The sequence below is a fragment of the Drosophila yakuba genome, chromosome 3L (assembly GCF_016746365.2).
Source record: "Drosophila yakuba strain Tai18E2 chromosome 3L, Prin_Dyak_Tai18E2_2.1, whole genome shotgun sequence".
Lineage (NCBI taxonomy): Eukaryota > Metazoa > Arthropoda > Insecta > Diptera > Drosophilidae > Drosophila > Drosophila yakuba.
In genome coordinates this window covers 505,644-528,923 of record NC_052529.2, presented here as the reverse complement: position 1 = coordinate 528,923, position 23,280 = coordinate 505,644, and the positions used below count along the sequence as shown (strand labels likewise).

General features: G+C 43.3%; 3 protein-coding genes across 6 annotated transcripts in view; 2 read left to right on the top strand and 1 right to left on the bottom strand.

The window, feature by feature from the left end:
• The window catches only part of LOC6532237, a 111,199-nt gene that overhangs the window by 34,607 nt on the left and 53,312 nt on the right, over nt 1-23,280 (top strand). For all 4 annotated transcript variants that reach the window (XM_039373633.1, XM_015193773.2, XM_039373634.2 and 1 more), the window contains exons 4-5: nt 1,666-1,917; nt 1,994-2,155. In XM_039373633.1, the coding sequence (XP_039229567.1) occupies nt 1,666-1,917; nt 1,994-2,155 (414 nt within the window). The remainder of the gene's footprint in view (nt 1-1,665; nt 1,918-1,993; nt 2,156-23,280) is intronic.
• Nucleotides 6,722-7,164, bottom strand: LOC6532238. Its single transcript, XM_002092975.3, has 2 exons — nt 7,062-7,164; nt 6,722-7,000 (listed from the first exon to the last, which is right to left on the bottom strand). The coding sequence occupies exons 1-2, from the start codon at nt 7,071-7,073 to the stop codon at nt 6,779-6,781; spliced, it is 234 nt and encodes a 77-aa protein (XP_002093011.1). The 5' UTR covers nt 7,074-7,164; the 3' UTR covers nt 6,722-6,778.
• On the top strand, nt 7,585-8,110 carry LOC26536285. Its single transcript, XM_015193775.2, has 2 exons — nt 7,585-7,742; nt 7,804-8,110. The coding sequence occupies exons 1-2, from the start codon at nt 7,731-7,733 to the stop codon at nt 8,041-8,043; spliced, it is 252 nt and encodes an 83-aa protein (XP_015049261.1). The 5' UTR covers nt 7,585-7,730; the 3' UTR covers nt 8,044-8,110.

Sequence of the window (23,280 nt, the reverse complement as noted above, 5' to 3'; positions counted from 1 at the left end):
ATGGGCATGTGTTTTTTGGGGGCGAGGAGAGGAGTGGAGTAGTACGGCTCGGGCATACGGGCATACAACAGGTAATGGCTGTATCGTGTGCGCATAAATTTGCAATTGATCATGAGATCTAGAGTGAGTTTCGCCTTAGTCAATACCCTTTCTCAAAAATATTAATAAAAAACTACAAAACCTGCTTGCATACACAGCACTTAAAAGTAAAATCAGTAAATTAGGATGGGAGCTTCTCTTTGATGAAAGTATTTTGAGCAATTAAAGCTAGAGTATTTTGTAGTTTGACATGCAGTTTAGTCACTTACTCCTCCATACCTGTTGCACTTTTAGACTTCTTTCCACACGCTAACGAGTTTGGTCTCTTAAAATGACAAGCGGCCGTTAGAACTATTAGCTCTCTTGTTCTTAGTTTCTGTCTGTGTCAGCGGAAATTGCTTTCATAAATTAATAATTAGCATGCCTTTATGAAACCGAGTTGCAACGGTTTTAAATGTGCAACTAAGTTGGCGCCACTGGCCGTGGACACAAATTGCTAATTTATGCTCCAAACTGGAATGTCAAAACAGGCCTCTATTCTTCTTTTACGAAGGCGGAAAATGATCATATTGCAATTAAATGTGTAGTAAGAAAATCAAAGAAAATAAATCAACTTTAGGTAAAGGAATGCTGAGTACAAATCGTTTAAAATTCGTAATTCTTATGCGCTGTCCTATAATTGCTCAAAATATAAACAACAGCGTTAAAGTTCAGTGGCGGAAGAGGGCGTGTCCAAATCGCTTAAGTAAATCTTATCAGCGTGGGGCCAACACAGAATCTGCATACCAAATAGTTTTTTGGTCCAGTTCTCACAGTCGTGGAGATTTATATACGTTATTCTGCGATATAAATCTGTTGATTTTTACAAGAGCGCGAGACCACAGAGATATAGTTTTCAAGGCCTCCAGGTGTCACAGCTTGCATATTTTACAGCTCATTTGTCGACAGACTTTTCTTAGTCACTGTGGGCGAGTTTTTGCCCGAAACGCGAGTCACTCGGCGATAAATCCCGCCCCACACCCCGTTTTCCTACTCATTCATTTAATCAATTACTGAAGTCGACAGAAACAGCAATCGCACAACGCACAATTTCATTTTCAATTTCGTTTGCTTTTGGGATTGTATGATTGTATGATTGTGTAAATAAGGAATTTCCTTCCACGATTTCAGCGCGAAACGGAGACTTTCTTGGACAAATGAGCAAAATGCATTAATTAATTGCGCGCGCTTTGCAATTTGAAGTGAATCAAAACCAGTTTGCTTTGGCTTACAGCCGGGAATCTGAAACGCAAGCTCCCAAGATGGCCAAGCATATTGTTTCGGCCGTATTTGGCACGCCTCAAATTGCTTATTTATTAAAAACTCTAAGCGGCTTCCCCTTCCTCTGTTTCTCTGTTCACTTTTGGTGTTTGCCACTTCAGGGGCTTTATTTTGAGACGCTTAAGTCAATCAACATTTGTCAACATTTTTTTGTTTGCCATAAATATGGTTTGCATTTCGGTTTGTGTTGTGTTTTGCGTTTTTTAATTTGTATCCTCGTGCATAAAAATAGTTTTTAAATATTTTTAAAGCACTGTAATCATTTTTCAGAATTAAATCGAGAATTTCTTCATTTTACACTTTCAGAAAAATTCGCATAGCAATAAAATGCACCGTTATTCGTGGGGAAGCGGAAACAGTCAATGCAGCTCCACCAGTCTGCACAGCAGCGCCACCTTGGGGCTGGGCTCGTCTGGCAAAGACGACCTCTGGGCGGCCATTCAAACGAACTACAACTACATCATGGACACGAACCTCTTGGACACTTGCAAGGAGGCGCGCTGTGAGATAGAGGGCGCTGCCACGGTGTTGGAGAAGTCCAGTGAATGTTGTTTTAAGGTAAGAAAAAATCCCATAAACCTCTAAAATTTCAAATATTAATTTGTTAAATTTATGAATGCACCTACTTCTTTAGATGCTCGATGAGACCCAACGACCGGAGGGTCTCTGTGAGGATCCCAAGGAGTTGCGCCGTTGGCTGCGCGAAATGGAGAGTAAATTGGAGAGTTCGCCGACCATCACGGAGCTGACTTTGTTTGGCAACTCGGAGTTGCAGCGCCACCTAGCAGTACACTCGGTAAGCAAACATGTTTATTCCACAACTTTTTAATTGCATACTTCGAGGCTCTGATAAATACTTTAAATATGCATTGCCTAATTTTCAGCAAGTTTTAGTTGTTTAAACCATGAAACTATCCTAGATTAAATCCTAAAATATTTATATCATACTTTTAACTGTTCGTAACGATGTAATGCTTGAGAAAAGTTTGGCAACTGCCGATAATGATTATTTCCAATATTAGTTTAATCTCGTGAGGTAAAAGTGTAGCAAATCGTAAACAGCTCGAAAAGGGCAATTTCACGCATAATGTTTTATTGTTTTCCATATGCGCCCCAATGACTTGTGTTTTTGCCCCTTTTCTTCTCTCTTCTTTGAGTTTTCCTCAGTCAGCGGCTTCCGTTAGTGCGTTTTGAAATTGTGCAACTAGTTTTGTATCTCAAACAGCGAGAAAAGACCGAATCCGTCAGTCATTCTCATTGCACCCGCCAACTGCTTGAATCCCCTCAGTTCGTCTGTCCATTGGCTTCCCCTCGAAAATCAGACAACAATGTTCCCTTGTTTTCTTCGCTCTTTTTCTTTTTGATTTTGTTACGAAAATTTATTGAACTGAAAGTGAAAACTGTTGCGAGGGAGAGGAAGGGGTCTCGAGATAACCTCCTCGAACCCCTGCTTGATAATTGGCATTCGGACGTTTGTAACACCTTCAATCGAGACTGAATTCAAAGTCTCTGAATTGCCCACAGATTTGTTTCTGCACTTTTCGGTTTTCTTTTTTTTTTTCTCTCTTTTTCGAATTTCTGTGATTTAGGGGAATTTTTATCTGAACAATATTGTCTGTGAGCAAGGCTCTTGGCTTCCCATATTATGCAATTGTGTGTGAGTTTGGGAATGGAAATCTAAGACGGAAGAGTGTCTGTGGCTTTGGTCTCCGCCTTTGGCTTTGATTTGTGTCGGATGCAGTTGAGCTTTGACCGTGACAGAAGTTAATCGGTGCAAGGAGGAAATGCTCGAATTATTACGAACTTCGTAATAATAGCAGTAGAATTTTCAATGCTGTAACTGCTCTAATAAATCTATATGTTGACCTGCCTTTTAACTACCTCTTTACTTGCATAAAACAACAAGCCTTTCATTACCCACTTTTTTGACCCATTCCGGAACTATTTTCTATTTTTTGGCTAATTGAAAATGCCTTTTAAGCACTTTTCAATGGAATTCCTTGAACACATTCGCTCTTCCTTCCCACCAAAAAAAAAAAAAAAAAAAAAAAACGAATGCAAAAGCGCAGTCGGCCACGAGCCAAATGAAAGTAAACAAAGCCAGGAGGCCAGACGAAAACTCTATAAAACCCAAGATTGCATTGTGGGCAGTCAGTCGATGCTGAAAATGCTGAAAATGCTGAAGACAAAAGTTTAGCTGGCTAAACTCCGGCTGGCTGCCCCTGATTTACGACAATTGTTTTGTCACGCTGTCGATGGGAGAAAGAGAGTCTCGCAGATAGAGCTTTGCGAACTAGGCAGCATCGAGCAAATGTCAATTGCCCAAAATGGTTAAACATATTTCCAATAAGTTGTTAGGCGTTTGTCTCTGTCAATTGTTTGCGGCTGCAGTTTGCAGTTGCTGCTTCTGCAGTTCCCGGGGGCGGAGACACGCATTCGGTGTCCAGGTCCCAACTGTTAACTAGAGTTCCAATTCCACTTCCAATTCCAATTGCAACTCCAACTCCACAAACCGATCGACGCAATCAAGCCGCACAGACAGCCACTGGCCAAAGACCAAGTGGTCCAAATGGCAGCCGGGGAAGATGGCGATCGAGATCGAGATTGGGTCTGAAATTGAGATTGAGACTGAGATTGAGAGATGATCGCCGTGAAGCGAAATCCAAAATTTGTCAGCTGCCGGACAATGTCGGTGGCCATAACGAGCCGAGATCTCTGCTGGTTCCCCAAGGTGCTGGCTGCAATCTCCTTTTATATTGGAAACCCAGTGGCTATGCTTCAAATTTATTTGTGTTAGGTGGGAAAAAGTTTAGATAGGACATACAACAGAGGGATGTCCCCATTTTTCCACTTAAAATTGGATGTTTGTGCTTGTAGGCATTACCATACCAGCTGACTACCATCTTCTGCCTTCTCCACTATCCAATATCCAATGGTAATCGAAGATCAACTCTTTAGCAGGCTGGTGGACTAATGGCCAAGCACAGTGTTTTTTCGGCATTCGCTGTTCTGGTCAACTGAGGCGTAAACACTCATGTTCCCTGTCGCCTGCAACGACAGGATGTCTTTGTTTTCCGCCAAACCTGGGCATCCAAAAATGGTCAAGACAAGCAGCAGCAACAGCATGATAAAGCGGGAAAATAAGTTGGTTTTCCCTGGTTTCCGTGGCTTCCCTGGAAAAGCCGCGGGAAAAGTGAAGGTGGTGCAATTTGGAGTCTGGCCGCGCGATTAGCTAAGCGACTGCGACCATATAATCGCATTGACAATTCCGATTTGTGTGCGGGAGTCGAGGAAGTGCTCCACTTTATGGCAGTCATAATTTCATGTTTGAATGTTTCACTGTTTCGCCTCGCCAGGATTCGGATTCGGATTCGGATTGGGAATTTGCGATTTGGTCCGCTGGCCGAGCCGCTTGTCCGATTCTATCGAATGGGTGTCCATTGTGTTAGCGGCAATCTCCCTCCGCCAGATTTGCATAACAATTGCTGGCTGTAACCTTTCGCCCAATAAGTTGGCTGCAGTCCAGTTGGAGTTGGAGTCCGACTTGGATGCGGCCCATGTGGCCAGCTGCAGTTGCTGGTGGCTGGTTGCTGGTTGCTGGGCGGCAATAAAACATCCAGCACCGAATTAGCCCAGCCGGAGAGTAGTTAGTGCAAGACCACTTAAAATTCAGTTACGACTGCTGTCCAGTTGTCCAGTTCGGTTCGGTTATAGTTCAACTTTCGCGTTAAATGAACCTTTAAATAAACTTTCCATTTTATTTGACATAGTTCGGTCGAACTTGGGCCCAACTGAATTGTAATATGCAGTCACGTGCAGTCACTTAGCCGTTGAGGTGTTGATTAAGGTCACGAGGTACTAAAAGCAATTAATTTGCTATTTGCCATTGAGTTGGAACTGGATTACATTATTACCAAAACATTGAAACTGAAAGCCTACGCAACTACGGCTTTCTTTCCTTCATCGATCCGGAACACGCCCAATTCCACACACGAGATGGAGATGAACTGGGGTCTCTCGAGTTCAATTGAGTTTCACTTTCCTTCGTGATTTAAATTAACAATTATAGCGGATAATTAACAAAATGAAAACAAAAGCAGGCACACCACATCGCAGGCAACTCCCCCTGAGCGGCCAAGAAAAATATTATTACAAACCGTTGGATAATTTATCAAACGAACTGCGGATCTTGGGTAGCGATGAAGTCATTACCACAGACCAACAAGAAATAAAAACCACACAAAAGGAGAGACAGGCCCAAAAAAATAAAAAAAAAGACTACGTCACATGTGAAGCGGATCAAATGATTTCGTCATAATCGAGCAGCAAATTACTATTTTTCCCCCTAATAGAGAAATAAAATTGCCAAACTCTGGGCGAGAAATTTACTTCAAACTGGGAAGGAAGCGGAACCTGAATGGTAGCAGCAGGCTGAAAAACTGAACTGAAACTGAAACTAAAACCGAAACCGAAATGAATTGTGGGGAAAATTAAGAAGAAAACGCTAACAATAAATCTTTTGGCAATAGAAAAAACAAAAGCAGCCACAAAAAGGCCCCAAAAGCATGTTCACAAAATTGACTTTCGAACACAATTTATTTTTATATTTTTGTCTGCTTATTTCTATGGTTTTTTTCTTGTTTTTTCACCAAATCGCTTGAGAGTTTTTCTAGCCAGCGATTTAATAACCCGAATCGAGTAAAGCCCCAAATAAAAAACAATGAAACATTCATGTACGATCCATTCAGGTTCATCATTGTCGCCAGATCGAACCGCAAACCGGGGGAAAAGCCAAAGGGAAAGGCGGTTGGCTCTAAGAGTGTTGGCTTTGAGTGGAAGGCTTTGCTTTGTCGCCACTTTAATTGGCTCAAATTAAAGACGAGCTGGGATTGGGTTTTATGGACACGACGGAGGAGGAGGAGGATGGGGAGGACGTGGATGAGGAGAGGATGCAGCTGCAGTTTAGAGGCGTCTCTTTATTCCGCTGATTAATGAAGAAACGAAAAAATGAAGAGCTGAAGAAATTTCCCCTGGACGCTTGCCACCTTGTTAACGACTTTATGTGTGACTATTCGCAAATAACAAAATGAGCGAGGTGAAATTAAATTTAACAAAATGTCTCATAAAACAATCAGCGAGCCATTGAAGCCACTTGCGTCTGCGGACCATAAAACAATTTTACCAGCTGTGAAATGAGGAAAATGGAAAGTGCTGGCCAGCAAAGGGTGTTAAGTACCTTGTTTTACAAGAATGATTTCCTTGAGCTATATATTTGTGTACTACATAATAATAGTAAAGTGCATTGCCGTGAACTAACAGAACGAGATAATAGATAATTGAACCAAAGGAAAGTAAGGAAATGTTCGATTTGTTTGGTAGTTTATTGATGCCGAGTCGATTCAAAAAGGGTTGTGCTAGTCTAACCGTGGTAGATGTGGTGTCCGTAGGCGGGCACACCGTAGGACTTCAGGACAGGCACATGCTGCACCACTGGGACGTGCTTCACCACTGGGACGTGCTGCACCACCGGAACATGTTGCACCACCGGAACAGACTTCACCACAGGAACCACTCCGTAAGAGGGCTCGATGTAGCCAGGAGCAGCGAAAGCCATGGCAACCAGGGCGAAGAACACAGCGATCTAAAGAGATAATATGTGTTATAAGCAATCCGAAGGATATACTACAATTCCTTGCACTTACGAAGCGGAACATTTTAGTGTTTTGTTTTGAGCTGAAAACTGAAAGTCTGTGGTTATCAAATGCTTGAGTGAGCCGGACGACTGTTGATGATTGACCATCTGTGGAATCATTATATATAGTAGTTAGCACCTTAGCCGAAAATAGCCCCCAAATGACTTCTGTTCGAGTGCCACGCGCCAAACCAGTTTAATTATCTCCAAATTGGTATCTTCGATTAATGCGCATTCTATTTGGTTTCATCTCCAGCGGCGAACTTCCCGTTATCGGTCGTTATTGCCTAACCTTTGGACATAATCCCCATTCAATGACTCCTCAATTGTTGGCTGTTTTCATATCCGTTTGCCTATTATTGTTTACTTCCAAGACCATTGTCATTATGCCGATCGCTTCACGCGTTTGTGATGAGCCAAGAACCAAGGTCACGACCACAAAAAAGACCTATTTGAGGCACCTATATGAGGTCAATTCTATCTATGAGATCCATTCTATCAATTAAACCGAAGAATTATGGCAAACACGTTCGCTCGTTTAGAAATCATTAATGAAGTTCGATTTGGCTATATAAACTAACTGATCCATTGGTCAACATCAACAGTCGTCCGACTAGCAGCCAAGTGACAATATCTCCCAGTCAAGTAGCAAATCTAAATCAAAATACCAAAAACCAAAATGTTCCGCATTGTAAGTGCATGGAATAGTAACACACACCTTGGTTGGTTCATACTCAATAATCTCTCTTTAGATCGCTGTGATCTTCGCCCTGGTTGCCGTGGCTTTCGCTGCTCCTGGCTACATTGAGCCCTCTTACGGAGTGCTGCCTGTGGCCAGCGTGGTGCCCGTGGTGAAGTCTGTTCCGGTGGTGAAACACGTTCCGGTGGTGCAGCACGTCCCAGTGGTGAAGCATGTGCCAGTGGTGCAGCATGTGCCCGTGCTGAAGTCCTACGCTGTTCCCGCCTACGGACACCACATCTACCACGGTTAATTTGGAACTTTGGAAGAAGCTCAATCGATATCGTCCCGGAATAAATGAAATACTTATGCTCGTAAAAGATTTGCTGTTTGTCTTACTTTCCACTCTAAAAACCTAAGCTAATCAAAGGCACTTCAAAAGAGTTTATGCAACTTAAGTAAATTATTTTTGCATGTCCGTCAAGTTTTCGCATCCGAAAACCCATTAGGAGCTGCAACAGAATTTTCCTCCGTCTTTTCCGATAGGAAATTCTTCACGCAAGCCGCAAATGCGCCAAAATCTGGCACACGAATAAGTTTTCCTCTGTTTTTGCGTTAGAGGCTTTGTAGTTTATTTGGTGCGGATCGAGTGATAAAAGCCAAATGTGCGCCTCGTTCCAGGCACCCAAAAGATACGGAGATTGAGCAGTTGCGTGGAACACATTTGGCAGGCTGTTCGGAATTGACTCTTTGGACCGACTGAAGGTGATTAATGAACGCAGCCAGCAGTGGAGTGAAGTGGAGTGGATTGGAGTTCAGTTGAGAAGAGTTAGGAAGAATTGAGATTGAGAGTATCCGTGCGATTCTTCTTAAACGGTAGTTAAAATCTAACTAACACGCGAGAGAAAGAGTTGCAGAGTTGGCTGATGGAAATGCCTGCCGCTGGCATTGAAATCTTCTTTCTATAAAATGGAAAGGGGGAGGCCTTTCCATGTGCTGACCCACATCTGGCAGACGGAAAAATTTATTTGCCTTTGCTGGCTGGACTCTGCGAGAATTGTTAACAGCAATTTAGTGTAGTGTAGTATTCGTAGTATTCGCTTCTTCTGCGGCTGCTAAGTGTATTTTATTGTTTGCCAATTGCTGTTGTTGTCGTGTTAACGCTTTTTATAGCCGCTTTTTGCTTTTTGCTTTTCGGCCAACTCTATTTGTCGAGTCTCGAGTCTTTCTCTCCATGCAGATGTATCTCTCAGATACATTCATTAACTTGTTTGCAGTTACAGTTTCCCCATTTACCCGCTCACCCGTTTCCCCTCGCCGCTGATTTATGCTATCGCCAGCTTTTGTTCGTATATTTAGACATTTCCTATGTGTTGTCACCTCAATTTTTTCCTGCACTTGCTCAACTTTTTTACTTTAGTTGTACTTTTTGGCTAATTAAAATAATCAGGTAATTGTGCAGTTATGAGGTGTGTCTCCAGTCGCCGCAGAAGAGGATGATTGTGTGAACATGGCAGACCTCAAATCTCAAATCTCGTTATGACTATGAATATGCATCGGCGCTTGATGAGTTGCCCCCTTCTCTATTTTGCAAAGAAGTTGAAGGCGTGCCCAGGCAATTAGTTGGGAGTTGGGCCCTTCGATAGAAGACTTCAGGGCTATTTTGGCACGTTGTCAGGAGGTGGAATGCTGGAATGCTGGAATCAGGCGTTGACTCCGGGCGAAACTCGTTCTCCACACCCAGTAACCATTGAATAGAACAGGGTTCTGGGCTCTGGGTTCTCTATTCAAGATGGGCTGCTCATAAATAGAATAAGTTACAGGCAGCTTTCGACTTTAATAGTTCTCACTTTAATGGATGTTGTACGCCTATGCTAGTTCGTAGAGATCGCTGCTTTAATAGACAGTATTTCAGTATTAGAGTATAAGAAAAGTTCAATAGCATTCGAAATGCATTTCTATACTTTGGAGAAACTGTAGCTTCCACAGCTGTATGTGCATTAATCGATCCATGAGCCAAAGAAACATATATTAAAGGTAGGCTTAAACTGCAACTCTCAGTCAAATATGTGATTGATTTTCCAATCTTTCCCCACAAGCTCTTAAAGAGCACTCCACTCCGGCCTGGCAAACTGGACTTGACGTCGATGTCATCCATATGCTTGTGGCGCGGCCGACAAATGGCAAATAAGGGAAAAACTTGTCAGCCTCGCACACGTTTCCTTCTTCTGGTAGCTGGTGGCTGGTGGCTTTGGATGGCTTCTTGGAAAAGCGGGGCCAGCAGAAGAATCTCTTCTATTTCCTTGGGAAATATCTCTGGCATTCGTGTTGTGCGTTGTCTTTGATTCTTATATCGAGCTGGGATTCTGCATTCTGCATTCTGGTCGCTCTCGTTTCGAAGAGATGCGATCTTTTAAAAGGCAGTCGTTGCTCTATGATCTACTTAATGCATTGGTTTTCAGTTCGAGGCGCGTGCGAAGACCGCAAATCGGTGCAGGAAATCCGATTTGTGGTAAAAGTTTTCCTTTTTTTTCTGCTCCCCCAGTTTTCCTCATCTGGGTTTTGCTTCACTTTGGTAAGTTGCCGTTTAAAGTTGTTGCACTAAGTAGAAATATGTGCAAAACGGCGCTTGTGGGGCTTCTGAGAAATCAAAGCCGGTGGTCTCGAAAGGCGGAAGAGTGCGGCGTTTGGGTGGGCGATAGGTGCCAAGTGTTAAGGGTTGCCGTGGGTTAATAGTCGTTAAACGTCAGCGGGGTCAGTGGCTTACCAGGGCCTAAGGATATTTGAGATGTGGAGTTTGCTTGGAGTGGAAAATGTAAATGAAAGAGTTAAGCTTTAATTGCAGATAGTCAACTAGAAAGCGAACTATGTGGTTTACTAAATCTTTAATGTTTATCGTCAAGCTGAAAACCAGAGAGTTCTTTTAGCATCTCCTATACAATCTATACAATCGATATCTTCAATTCAGCTCTATAAGCAAATATATGAGAAAGTCTCAAATATTCCGATAAGAGGCTCTTTCAAAACACCAGCAATTTGACTCTGTTTCTTTCCCTTATTCCCCGCCTGTCTTCTCCACCATGACTAGCATCATTAAGGCAAATCCGCAGAGGCTCTAAGACAATCGGATCGATTTATGCAAATGATACTCTAATCTTCGAGCGCTCCTTCCTGTGCCTTCCCGTCCCCATCACGGGGAATAGCAATTCGTCATTATGGCAAACAAAGATCGAAGACCAGTTTTCACCTCAATCTAATGATGTTTACCTCATTTATCCTGATCCGCTGTGATCCGTTGAGATCCGCTGAGATCCGCTGTGATCCGCTTGTAATCAATCCCCATCCATCCTCAGCCGGGGGCAAGTTCAAGTTGCCAGCTCTCCGAAGCGATCTGCACGGTTCCTTTATGATCTCGAGTTTCATCCTTTCCACTCCACCTGGCTTGAGTGGGTGGCTCAACATAATGGGGGGATCTGCCGTTATTCCGCTGTATCCCGATCACCGCCGCAGCTGCAAATAAAATAAGAGTCGACTTCAACACTCGACTTGGCTTAATGCCAAGTGCCGCTGAAGAGAGATGCGTGGGTGGGCCCACATGGGAAGCCAACTGGGTCTGCGACTGCGACTCCAGATAGACTTTGGGATATATGCACTGCCAAAAATTACTAAGTCGATAAAGGAATACGTAAGAGGGCAAGGGTTTCGCCCCTGATAAAACGAACTGTTTCCATGAGATACAAAAATATTTTAGTTAAGTCTTTGAACAATCAAAAGCAGAACACCATCAACTATTACTATCCATTAACTAGATAAAACTATTTTCCAGTGAGCGATTGTGCTTCATTAACACTCGCCGCTCGTTCGCCTCTTTCTCTTCAAGTCGCGCTTTTTGTTTGCCGCAGTTTTTGACACCAAACTTGGCGTCACTTCAAAGCCCTGGCGATTAATCTTGAGTGCTGCTGGTGGTGGGGAAGGAGTGGAGTGGTGGGGCTTCTCCAGAGCCAGATCTTCCAGATCCGGTCGGTCGTGTCGGCAATTTGCGGGCATTTTGTTTTGCATTATCCAAGATTCTGTGCTGGCGCAAACAACAAGCAACTCATTTGCCACTTTTCACACCCTTGAAGCCGAGTTTTCACTTCTCTTTGGCTGAGGCTGAGCTTTAGCCGCAAATGGAGGAGCCGCCTCATAAATCATCGCCCAGGCCACCGGTGGGCGTCGTCCGACGTCCAATATTAGAAGTGTGCGGAGGCGCAGCAGCTGCTCACTCACCCTCTACCTCTTACTCCTTGTAATTTCCCCAGCTCATTGTCAGCTGCAAAGGTGCCAAAGAATTGCACCAACTTCGCGGCTGATTTGGGGATTTGGCCAGCCGTATATCCATTCATATTGTTTGCCAGATTGCCAGATTGCCAGATTGCCAGATTGCCAGGCGATTGTGGAGCACTGGGTCAAGCCAGTCGGTGGTAATTCAGTCAGTCAGTCGGTGAATTGAAGTGTGAAATTCTAAGGAAATTGCTTTATTGTTCGCTGATTGAAATCAATTTGGCGTGCGAATGAGATTTTCTATAGCCAGAGATCGCAGAGTTCCCATAATCCAGAGATCCCACTGTAGACTTAGACTTAGTGAGACATTCCGGTTCAGGAGTTCATTAGACCGAGCGGTTTTATGTGTATGATTAGGATTGGGTAATAATCGCTGGGCAGGATTACCTCTACCCATAAAAGGTAAATGGGGAGCAGTGATTTGGCCAACTTCGATTATGGCTCGACGTTCGGTGAAAAGTGGCAGGGCAATGAAGTGGCAAATGTTAGTCGGTTAGTCGGTTGGGTAATCTCTGGTTAGCCGTAATCAGCATTAGAGGGCTGGAAATTGGGGTCAGCTGGGTATTTCTCGAATGAGGTTTGGGAATCGCTGCGGTTTCCTTGAAGATGGCTTAATTTCGATTAAGCCATGGATTTTATATTCATTACCTAGACTTCCGTCTAAGAATGAATCTTTGATTAATGATAAACAATTTATGATTTAAGTCTTAAGCAAATCATGTGCTTCTTTAATTTAACTGCTCCACTCTCAACCCGAAGTTATGCAACTCCTGAGCAGAAAGCTTTGCCAATTATCAAATTACCATCACTGCCCAAAGGCAATTTCAGTTTTCTCTCATTTCTCTTGGCTCAGATCGCCCCTCTTGCCAACTTGTTGGCCCAATCGATCAGAGCCAATGGGCAATAACTTTGCGGCCAACGCAATGCGGCTGCAGTTCGATTATTATTTTTATTGCTTCAGCAGACTTCTGGAGCCACCGGGCTCCTCATACCTTTCCCCTTTCCCTTCCCCTTTCCCTTCAGCAAAATACAATATTGTTGTTTCCCGCCTCTTTGCTGTTTGTTTGCTGCTGAACAGGAGTTGACTGCTTTGATTCTTTCCTTTTGCTCTTTTTGCTCTGGTTGCTATTTTGGCTCCCCGCACTTTCCATCGCTGGTTCTTTCACCGCCAAGTTGTGAACATCACGCAGAGGCAACGAAAATTGGCCGAGAAAATGCGGAAAATGGTTTTGCCCGCACCACGAAATTATGCCTCGAAATGGAAAACGCATTTTCTGTTATCATTTGCCGCGCATCTGCCGAGAACATGAAAGTTGCTGTCGACTGGAATACCGGAAAACTTCCAGCTGCTCCCAGATCCATTGCGATGCTCTGAAAAGAGAGCTGAACACTTGGAAGAAGATAGAAGTTGGCTGCAATCTTTTGAAGGGGGAAAGTGAGTTCGAAAATCTGTGGGAATACTTAAATGCATGCACTTTTCCTGGGTATCTATGTGCCAAAACAAATAGAAGTTGCGAGAATTGAAAATAGGTTTTGGATAACCATGACTTATGACTACGAACGAACTTCTTCTTGTGTTGATTTCTAAAACCAATGAGCATTACACTAGCTCCACTTCAAGAGTATGAGTCGCCTCGCCCTAAAATGGGTTTCCAATATCCTTGTGGTGTCGCGAATATGTTTTCATTTTCCAACTGCCAAGTGGGCAATTCACTTTTCTGGCTATCATGAGTGAACATTTAAGTTATATTGTCTGCTTGCGAGAAGGCTGCTTCGGCCACAAGAAAGCGAACCGAGAATCGAGAGAGTGGCTCGAAAAACACTGCCAGGCAGCCTGGTTGCAAGGAGATTGTAATTACGTTAAACTACGAATGGAAAACCACTTTTCTGACGTTCGTAAAAATCGAGCATAAAAATCTAGACAATTAGACATCACAATTGGTGGCAGATGCTAGGGGTTTCCTGCCACTCACTTGCAAGTGGGAGGCATTTCCACGCTGCAAGTCCATAACTTTCAGCTGCTGTGTGGGTGGAGAAAGCAACTGCATTGCGGTTGAACCCAAAGGCTGGGAGACAAAAGCAGACAAAACTGCAAATGCTGCCATCAATTAGACTTCCACCTCAATGGGGTTGCAACGGGGAAAATGGGTGCAACGGTGGCAATGCTGGCAATGGTGGCAACAGTGGCAAGGGGACCTTAGCTGGAGCTCGAGACCTTGCGCTTCAAACTTCAATTAAATACTGAAAGTCGTGCATAGACAATATTTATCAATCACCATTATTCTAACTGTATCTGCCCGCTTCAGCAAGACGAACGACGGACGACGAACTCCTCTGAACTGATGACGCTGGAGACGGAGACGGAGTCTGTGTTATGTATTTAAAAAGGCAGCTCGATTGGTTTAGGGATGAGATCAATCGATCTATATATGCCCCTTTAAACTAACTATTATTTTGTATATTTTAAGACATGTAGTTCAGCAGAGTGAGTCCTGTTTATACGTGGGCTGATGATCGTGTCACGCACCCATCGCGATTCGCATTCGCTGCGCTTCGAAGTTGTTCATAACGAACGCAAAGTTCATGCGGCGGTTCAGTAGAACAACCTGAGTCGGATGAGCAGGGGAATCCGGAGGAGAATCCCCTCTTCGAGGCAGTTGAGTGGGTAACCGGTGGCCGCTGCTCGCTGCTCCTTGTGTTGCATGCGCCGCTGCTACTGCAGTGGCCTCTCCTTTGGGTCCGGTGCATGCCACAATGAACTCGCAACTTTTTAACTGTTTCCATCGTCGTCGTCGTCTGTTAGCGATTTGTGAAAGCTTCTGGCTTCTACTGCTCTGTCTTCTGTTTCTGTTTCTGTTCCTGCTGGTGTGCTGGTGTGCTGTTCACGGCTCAGTGGCTGTTGGCCTGGCCAACAATGCATAAATTGTGCGCACCAAAGGCCACGAAAGTGGCGACATTCGGCTAGACCAAAAAGCCTGAAAAGTGGATCAAACGCGCGGCGAGCGAGATGCAGATATGCAGATTTAATGGAAATGGCCAAAGTTTGGGAATTTCAACATCTGCCGTAAACTGCGCACACTTATGCGCACTTATTAATTACGTTCAAAACGTAATCTCTCAAACGCCAAAGTGACCCAGATAGATTATCGCGATCCTGAAGATACTTTTCTGGCATCCGCAATGGCCAACTCCCCTATCACTTCGCGCATCATTTTGTTAAACAAATCTTTCTCAACATCTGTTCCCCGCTCTTCTCGTTTCAGGTAAGCAAATTGTCCAAACCAACTTTTACCCACAGCTGATCGCTCGTGAAGCGCAGCTCCACACAAATGTATCTTATATTGCAACGTAAGTAGCACGGCCATAAATCAGGCAAACATCTGGGGACTCTGTGACAAGCTTCGGGCTTCGGCGGTCTGTTCGGAGTTTGGCCCAAAGGTTCACATAAAGCGCTTTGATGATGTCAATATTATTATGCAAAGCCCTTCAAGTTTCTGAACTGCCCGCCGCTCTACTGGACAGCATGTAGCACGTACGATAGTGCGGGGGAGCACCGGTGACTGGTGATAAAAACTATCGAGAGTCAGGGAAGTTGAAGCCATTTAGCGGGAGAGAGAATTGCGGAAATGAGATACTTCAACTGCGAATAGAAAATGCCATAAATTTGACAGCCAGAGTTCATTTAAGCGAATAAGTTTAGCACAGGAGATTGGTACATCACATTTTGCGTGTGCTGGTTTACTCTCAAGAAGTCCATATTTTCCTTCCTATAGTTTTCTTAAACCTGCCACCATCATCCCATTTGCATGTAATTGACCGATCTACAGTCAATTTGCCTCGCATCTGACACAACTTTGACAAATGGCCGAAAATACATTAATGTTTCACTGAGATTTCCCTTTCTGCCCAGCGATCTTGGGTTTAGTCTCTCTTGGCTTGAATCGAATTTTACGCATTTTATTTCACTTCCAGCGCGAGGGGAAATTAATGTGCTTAAGGTCTGGAGTTTCGGAGGCAATCAGGAAATGTTTTTGTGCAATGTTTTACAGGGCATTATAAATAATTGGGCTTGTTATGAAATTTACATAAATTTGATTACGGTTTGGGCAGTATAAGCTTCGCTCGAGGAGATTCTTCGCTGGCGTCTTCTTGATTTTGCTGCTGTTTTTTCCCTTTTGCTGGCATCCATCATTTGTCAAATCGAATTATGTTTTACTTTTCGTGTATTTTCCCTCGGCCAAGTTTCTGTATTTTTACATTTTCGCATTTCGTGCTGTCACCGCCCGCGGCTAGACCGAAATATCGTTGGCCCTTCTCTTAAAAAATTGCCGCCCAGCCGAGGTAGATTAATCAGTTTGCGGGGGGAAAAAGTATATAAAGACATAAAAATATATATTTCGGTGGGTAACTTGCATAAGCACTTTGATGCGTGGACTTGATTAATTTGTTGCGATCATAGACGAGTTGATAGCTGAAGATCGTTAATACGTTCGAGCGAAGAGTTGAAGGTGTGGTGCTGATTATGCAAAACTGGGCAGTATCATATGGGATTTTGGTGTTCGAGATGACGCTAATTCATTGTGGGTCCCTTTGGGTGGAGTGGATGAACCAGGTATAAAAAAAGTATATCCAAATCCCCACCGATGGATCATGAATTTTGAAACGAATATTTGTAATTTGCTAGTTGCGTTCTGATGCTGAGCTCATCAGCTGACGTTTCCCGTTTGTTTATTCCCATGCTGAAAACATTCTTAGCAACATTCTAATTGCCTTTAACACCTCGCCGCAGAGGCAATGTCAAAGACCTTTGCTCCGTCCTGGGAAAGTGGCGTTCGATATTGCTGTTTTCCTATGGATTTTCCTGTTGCTGTGTTTTTCCGTCTTTGTTAATTTGCGAAATTCTTGCCGTGCCAACCACTGAGTTAGCACCCACATATGAACAAACAAAGCCACGTTGAAACACACACATTCACACACTGGGGTAAAATGTAGCTGCTGGCATTTATCAAACTATTTCCTTGATTTTTGGCGGGTTTCTGATAGGTTTCAACTGCCACATAAAGTTGTAAGCACAGCTCGGTTATTACCCATTATAAAATCATTTATCTCTAGTTTTAAATTTTTTTTATAATTAATTTTATTAATGTGTAATTTACAAACATATATATTTTTTATAAATTAATTAATATATGGGTAATACTTTTCTAATATTACACACTTTACCATTTACTTCAATAATCCTTTGAAAATGTTGCTGCAACATGTTGCCACCGAAGTCGCCGCAAACTTGCCGGACGCGCAGCGTGGCGGCGAATGTATCTGCGGCGAAGTCGGCGGCAGCAAAATGTATCTGCGCCGTGAGCGAGCGACTCAGTAACTCGCGAGCGGTCCACGCAAATGAACAGCACTTTCGGATCGGAACGGTTCCGGGAGTTTTGAGTTGCACAGTTGCACAGTTGCAGATAGGCAAAAACAAACCACCAACAAACAAAAAACGCGCGCAAAGCGTAGTTACAATTCACTTTTGTATACGATGATCTCTGATCAAAAGTGAGCTATTTAATGAGTGAAAATACATAATGTTTCGAAAGCAAAACTGCCGGCATTTATGAGAACTTTGCTGAATATTCAAAATGTTGTTCAAGACCTTGCTTTTGACTGAAACTCCGCACAGAAACTCACTCGAGCACTGAGAACAAACAGTCAGTCAGCTTGTTTTATGTGCCCATACAAACAAACGTATAAATATATATATATATATATATGTATATATGTGGGATATATCACAAGCCAAGTGCCGCCTGCATTTTTGTACAGAATTCTCGTTCCGTTGCGTCTGTGTTTGTGTTTGTATTTGTTTTCTACCCCAACTCCGGAGTATCTGTGTGCGGGTATCTTTATCTGAGTGTCCGCGTGTATCCGTGTATCTGTGAGTGCGCAAAACACTCTGTTTCGGGCCCAGAGGTAAAAACTACCTACTTTGCCTGCCGAAGGGCCGAATGCCCGAGCAGCCGCAAAAGTGTACGAAAAACATACCGAAAAGAGGAGAGTAGAGGAAAGGAATGGAATGGAAAGAGGAATCGCCGACATATGGACGATAATAATATTATAGTACCAGCACACATTACTGAATCAAAGCATCATCTCTTGTGGTTCGGATCTCTGATTTACGACCTTCGAAGCACTTCCTCTTTATCGGCATCTGTGGCCTGTGCCTGCATCTTCGTCGTGCATCTCGTGGATACTTCGCTTCGGAATTAACCCATCCCCAAAAACACTCGGGTATGTCTTCATACTTCACTTCCTCCTCGAAATCCCAGATCGCTCATTCCTTATTGTTCCTTATTGTTTGGTATTCCATTCGAGTTCTTCTGCGAGTTTCCTGGGCATTTGGCAGCTTTTTATTACGCCAGTTCTGTCTTCCACCGCTGTAATAAATTTTAAGAATTATTTGCTCTCAGTTCTGCTGAGTTAGTTTGCCTCCACTGCTAATGAGTCGACTGGCTCGAGTCGTGAGTTGTTTCGCTTCTTACTTTTTGTCCCGCTGTTTTTGCTCTTCTATATATATGTGCATATGGAAAATCATGTGTGAGCAATTTTAATTATAAAAGTGACAAAAAGCGGCCGCGCAACGATATACATATAGTCTTATGTAGGGGGTTCTCAATCTAGCCGGCAATTTGGACAACATTTTTGCTGAATACAGGAAAAAATAGGGGCAAAATGTATGAAAGAACCAGAAGAGGCCAATTTATAGTATCTTATGTAGTAGCTTTCTGGCTTTGAATTCGGGGGAAGTGCTTAATTATGTGAGGAACATGCTAAAGTAGTGAGTAAAGAAGAATGTGCACTAGGTTATATTCATCGCAGTAAATACAGCAAAATGGAGTAATCAATCTATTCCGTCATAAAAAACAAGGTTTCATTTCGTAATAAAAGTAGATGTTTATGTTAGCGAACTGGGGCATGATGTTTATTTTTTGGGTATAGTTTAATTAAATAGAAGCAAGTTCTGATAATCTTCTTCTGTAATTCTTCATTTCATGTAAAAATCAAACAGTTGGCCGTATAATTCAAATCCGTTAAAAACACAATAGCTTCATCAAAGCTTTGATTTCGTTCCTTTTTTCACACCATATGCTGGCAATTGAATCCGCGGTAATTCGATAAATGCCTCGGTTATTTAGCCGCCCTTTAAGTTTTTTACAAGAACTTAAACCAATTCCCAGCTTAACCCTTAACACCTAGCAATCGACCAGCGTTCAACCCCAAAAGGATACCAAAGGATGTTTTATTGGCAGCGAAACTTCCCCAATGACAGGAGAACCTTAAACATCTGTGGTTGCTGTTGAGGTTGGGTTTGTAAAATTCGCAACATCCTGTTGCATTCCAGCCAAAATCACCCTGAAAAAGTAACAGTTTAGCTAGTTAAAGTGAAGCTTCTCCCCAGCAAAAGTCTGCTGTATTGGGAATATTTTGCAGCTGCTCGAATGACGATTGTTCGGGTCTCTTCCTTCCTGATGACTATTGCGTGTTTTGGTTTGTTCGTTTCCGACGAGGGTTGGCTTCGTTCCATTCGTTCCATTGTTATTATTGGTACAACAAACCGAGGCAATTTAATTTGATGGTCCCTCAACCTGCAAACGTGGGGGAGATTCATGGCCAGGAGGTGTTTGGTGGTTGCTTTTGCAGCTAGGATCAATCACCAACTATCCATCGATTATTTTATTACCACTTCAGCACCCCACCACTCCACCCTCGGTGATTGCGAAAGGTTTCCATCTCTCAGCCGAAATTTCATATTCGAGAACTTGTCATCGTGCCACAAGTTGTTGCCCTTTCCCCAACTCCCGACCCAGAAATTCTCCACTCATGTGTTCTGTTTTCCGGCCTCCACTAATTTTCGTGCTCTGCCTTTTTGTCTTTATCAGCTGCTGTTTATCGGTCTCTGTTCTTATTGAACTTTCGGCTGGCTCTTCTCCACACTAAAGACAAACACTCGTGGCTCGCGTCTGTTTTCTGTTTTCAGCACTCGGCTCTCGGTCCACTGAATTGATTTCGTTAAGTTGGGCAAAAACGTGTTTTGGCTTTTTGGTCGAAAAAACCCGTTTTAAGGACGTTCTGGGATGCAGATGCTGGCTTCTGTATATCTGCATCTTTTTCGAGTTTCAGTAATTTTATGACTCACTTGAGAGGGTTTTGGGGCTCGGGAACTGGAGAAATGATCAACAGCTGGCGGATTTGATTGAAGTTGCAGGTGTTTGATCATAGAATTAATTGTTGTGGCCTCGTGTCAAAAGTACAACAGGTGCTTTTGGAAAAGCCTTTTTACCAGATTCCAGATTGTCTTTAATCTTTTCATTGTCATCATGCGTACTGTTAATTATCAAGCTTCCATATAAGAAAGTTATTAATAATATCTTGTCGTTGGCTTCAATCTAATCTTATTGCAATGGTTTTCAACTATGACGTAAACGATGTCAACAATCAACTAAATATAAATTAGTGAAGAGAGATAACTATTAATTTCTTATCCTGCGCTTTGGTGTCTCCCTGAAAAATAGCCAAACAACTTTTAGTAATGAAGAAATCAAGTGCACACCTCGTGTAGGTATAATATTTCCTTACGCAACCTCATACTTCAATTTAATGATTTCCCCTGTAAGCCGCAGGTTTTTCAGTTGAGTTTCCCCCAATAAAAGAGAAGACAGACCCATGGGTGTACAGTTTCAATTATCATCATGCGTGTACGTCTAGGTATTATCCCACTCTGCACTCTGCACCCTTCGCCGCTGGCTTAATTGCATTGCCCCTGCCACCGAAATAGTAATGACAGTTTTTATATGCCGCATCCTCGTTCTCATCCTCTGAACCTCGAACCATGTGCCCAACACGTGTCCAGCTGCAAGAACTTTTCCGTCATTTGCAGAAATGAAAAACATTTCCAGTTTTTCTTCAAAAGGGAGAAAAGCGAAGAAAAGAAGCTGAAATGCTTTTTTCCCTTGAAATGATGCGGCCGAGTGGCCGGAGGAGAAGAACGGAGAGCGGAGGAGAATGGCACTAGGAATCTGCGAGTTTTATGACCAAACCAAGGCAAACCAGTCGCCAGAATGAAAGAAAGAAAGACGAGGACTCCCGGGTTCTCTAGCCGGGAGATTTATGAAATTTGTGCAAGGCTGACAAGTAACAGCTTTCGAAGCTTGTTGTGCCTTAATAAGTTTTGGTTTATGGTCTCTTTTCAGAGCCGCGTTTCCCAAGCCGACTTATTTGGCCACTGCGGTGTTTGCTCATTGCTCATTACCATGAGAAAAGGTTTTCTCACTATTTCTGTTTGCTCCCCAGTGTGAATTATGGCCCCAAACTTTTCCCCATCCTCCAACATCCAATGCCAAGGAGGCGGAGTTCGGCGCAGCCACACTTTGACATTGAAACTCATTCGGGCAAATTGCTTACAAATTCCGTATTAAATTACCGATCCACCTCCCAAAAAAAAAAAGAAACAATCAAAAAAACAAAAGAAAAGTGAAATCTGCCACGGAGCCGAAAAGAAAACTCTTTTGGGGCATTTTCTTCAGCATCGTAGGAAAGTGAAGGAAATTGCACAAAAGCTACAAATCAAATTAATAATCATATGTCTGCTGCATAGAAATGCATTCGGCAGTGGGTAAGGTAAGGGTACGTCTCTCGGTTCAATCTCTCCCAGATCGAGCTCGTGCTTTCAATTCAAATTGACGCCCCCACAGATCAGTTTCCCCCCCTACCTTCCCTCCTCTCCATCGCTTTTTTTTCGACCGCTGCCCGCACGTAGTTTCATTTTGGAATCTAGGTTTTCGCGTTCAGCAATTTGGTACGGTCTCATTATTTTAGGTAATGGTCTTTTCTATATATATTTGGAAAAACATTTGTGGATTTTGCTGATCGTTTTTGCTTTCCAGTGGCTTGCACGGCGATCGCAAGTGCCATGGATGGGACGTGAAGGGTTAGAAAAGGTTAACTCCGATTGAGAATTTGCTGAAAACACAGCAAAGGTTGTTTAAGTACTTGAAGCTAACTATTTCTTGGCAGACTATTAATAATGTCCTACACAAATTTCTGGCTCACGTTCTTGTCAATCTCCAGGTCTCTGTTTGTTTAGCTTTGCCAACAAAGTTCTTCTGCATCATTTCCATTAATCTTCTGCCGAGTGATTAATCGCATGGCATTGGATTTAACTAAGCCCTAAAACGATCTCTCTGTTGGTAAATCCCTAATGATCTTCGCCTGACATCTACTTTAGGCTATGATCAGACACTAGTGTTGCATCATTAACTATCGATTAATCGAGTCGTGCGCCAAACGCTGCCCCGGGCACTTGGCCACTCGATATCTGTAATCGATTTTCACCTGGTCTTGCGGGTTTCTCTTGGCTCTAATTAGTAACTTCTAAGGAGGAAAACTAGTTTTGTCTTGCAACACCGCGTTTCGATTGCCAAACGAAATATGCCGAGAACTCTAACATGTTGCAATGTTGCAAGTGTGAAGTCGTTGGTGGGAGGGGGACTCCGCTGGGGGGTTGTTGGTGGGTTGTCATGCTCAGTTGGCTGCACCGAAAACAACTTTTAACCACTATGCTGTACAAGTTGGGTCTTTAAATTTACCGTTGGCCAATAAATACTCGTGCGATGAATGAGAAATTCATTCCTTATGTTAATGTTAATATTTAAAAGAAAAGGTATATAATTATGCGTTTTGTGTGTGGGAGTTACTTCTTCTTCAGCATCATCGTGAATGCATTTTTCGCTGTGCGTCCAAATCGCGTTCCTTCGCAGGCGAAGCGACGACAATTCCAGAGAAACAGCTGAAACGTGCTGAATGCAGCTGGCTCCTGCTTTGGCTTTCGTCTCCGTTGCAACTCGGCTGCACCTCCTCCCTGGAGAAGCAACCCCTCCTCCCTCGCCCTCGCAGTGGAGTCCAGGCCAAGGCAAAAGTGCCGGTCAGTTTGGCTTGTGACGGTGTGTGCTCTGGATTTATTGCCACAGCAGGAGGCAGCATAATAGGGGCGTTTTCCTGGGTTTTGTGAACAGTTCGTGAAAAGAAGCTCAGCTGCTCTGGTTTTCTTCGAATTCAAGGGTAAATAAACTAAGCTCAGGCTGACAGTAAAATTGGTACAAATAATTGGTAAGATTTAATCATCGTCTCCGGCATAGCCAGTCAATTTTACAGCTCAAGGTCATAGATCGGGCTGCCA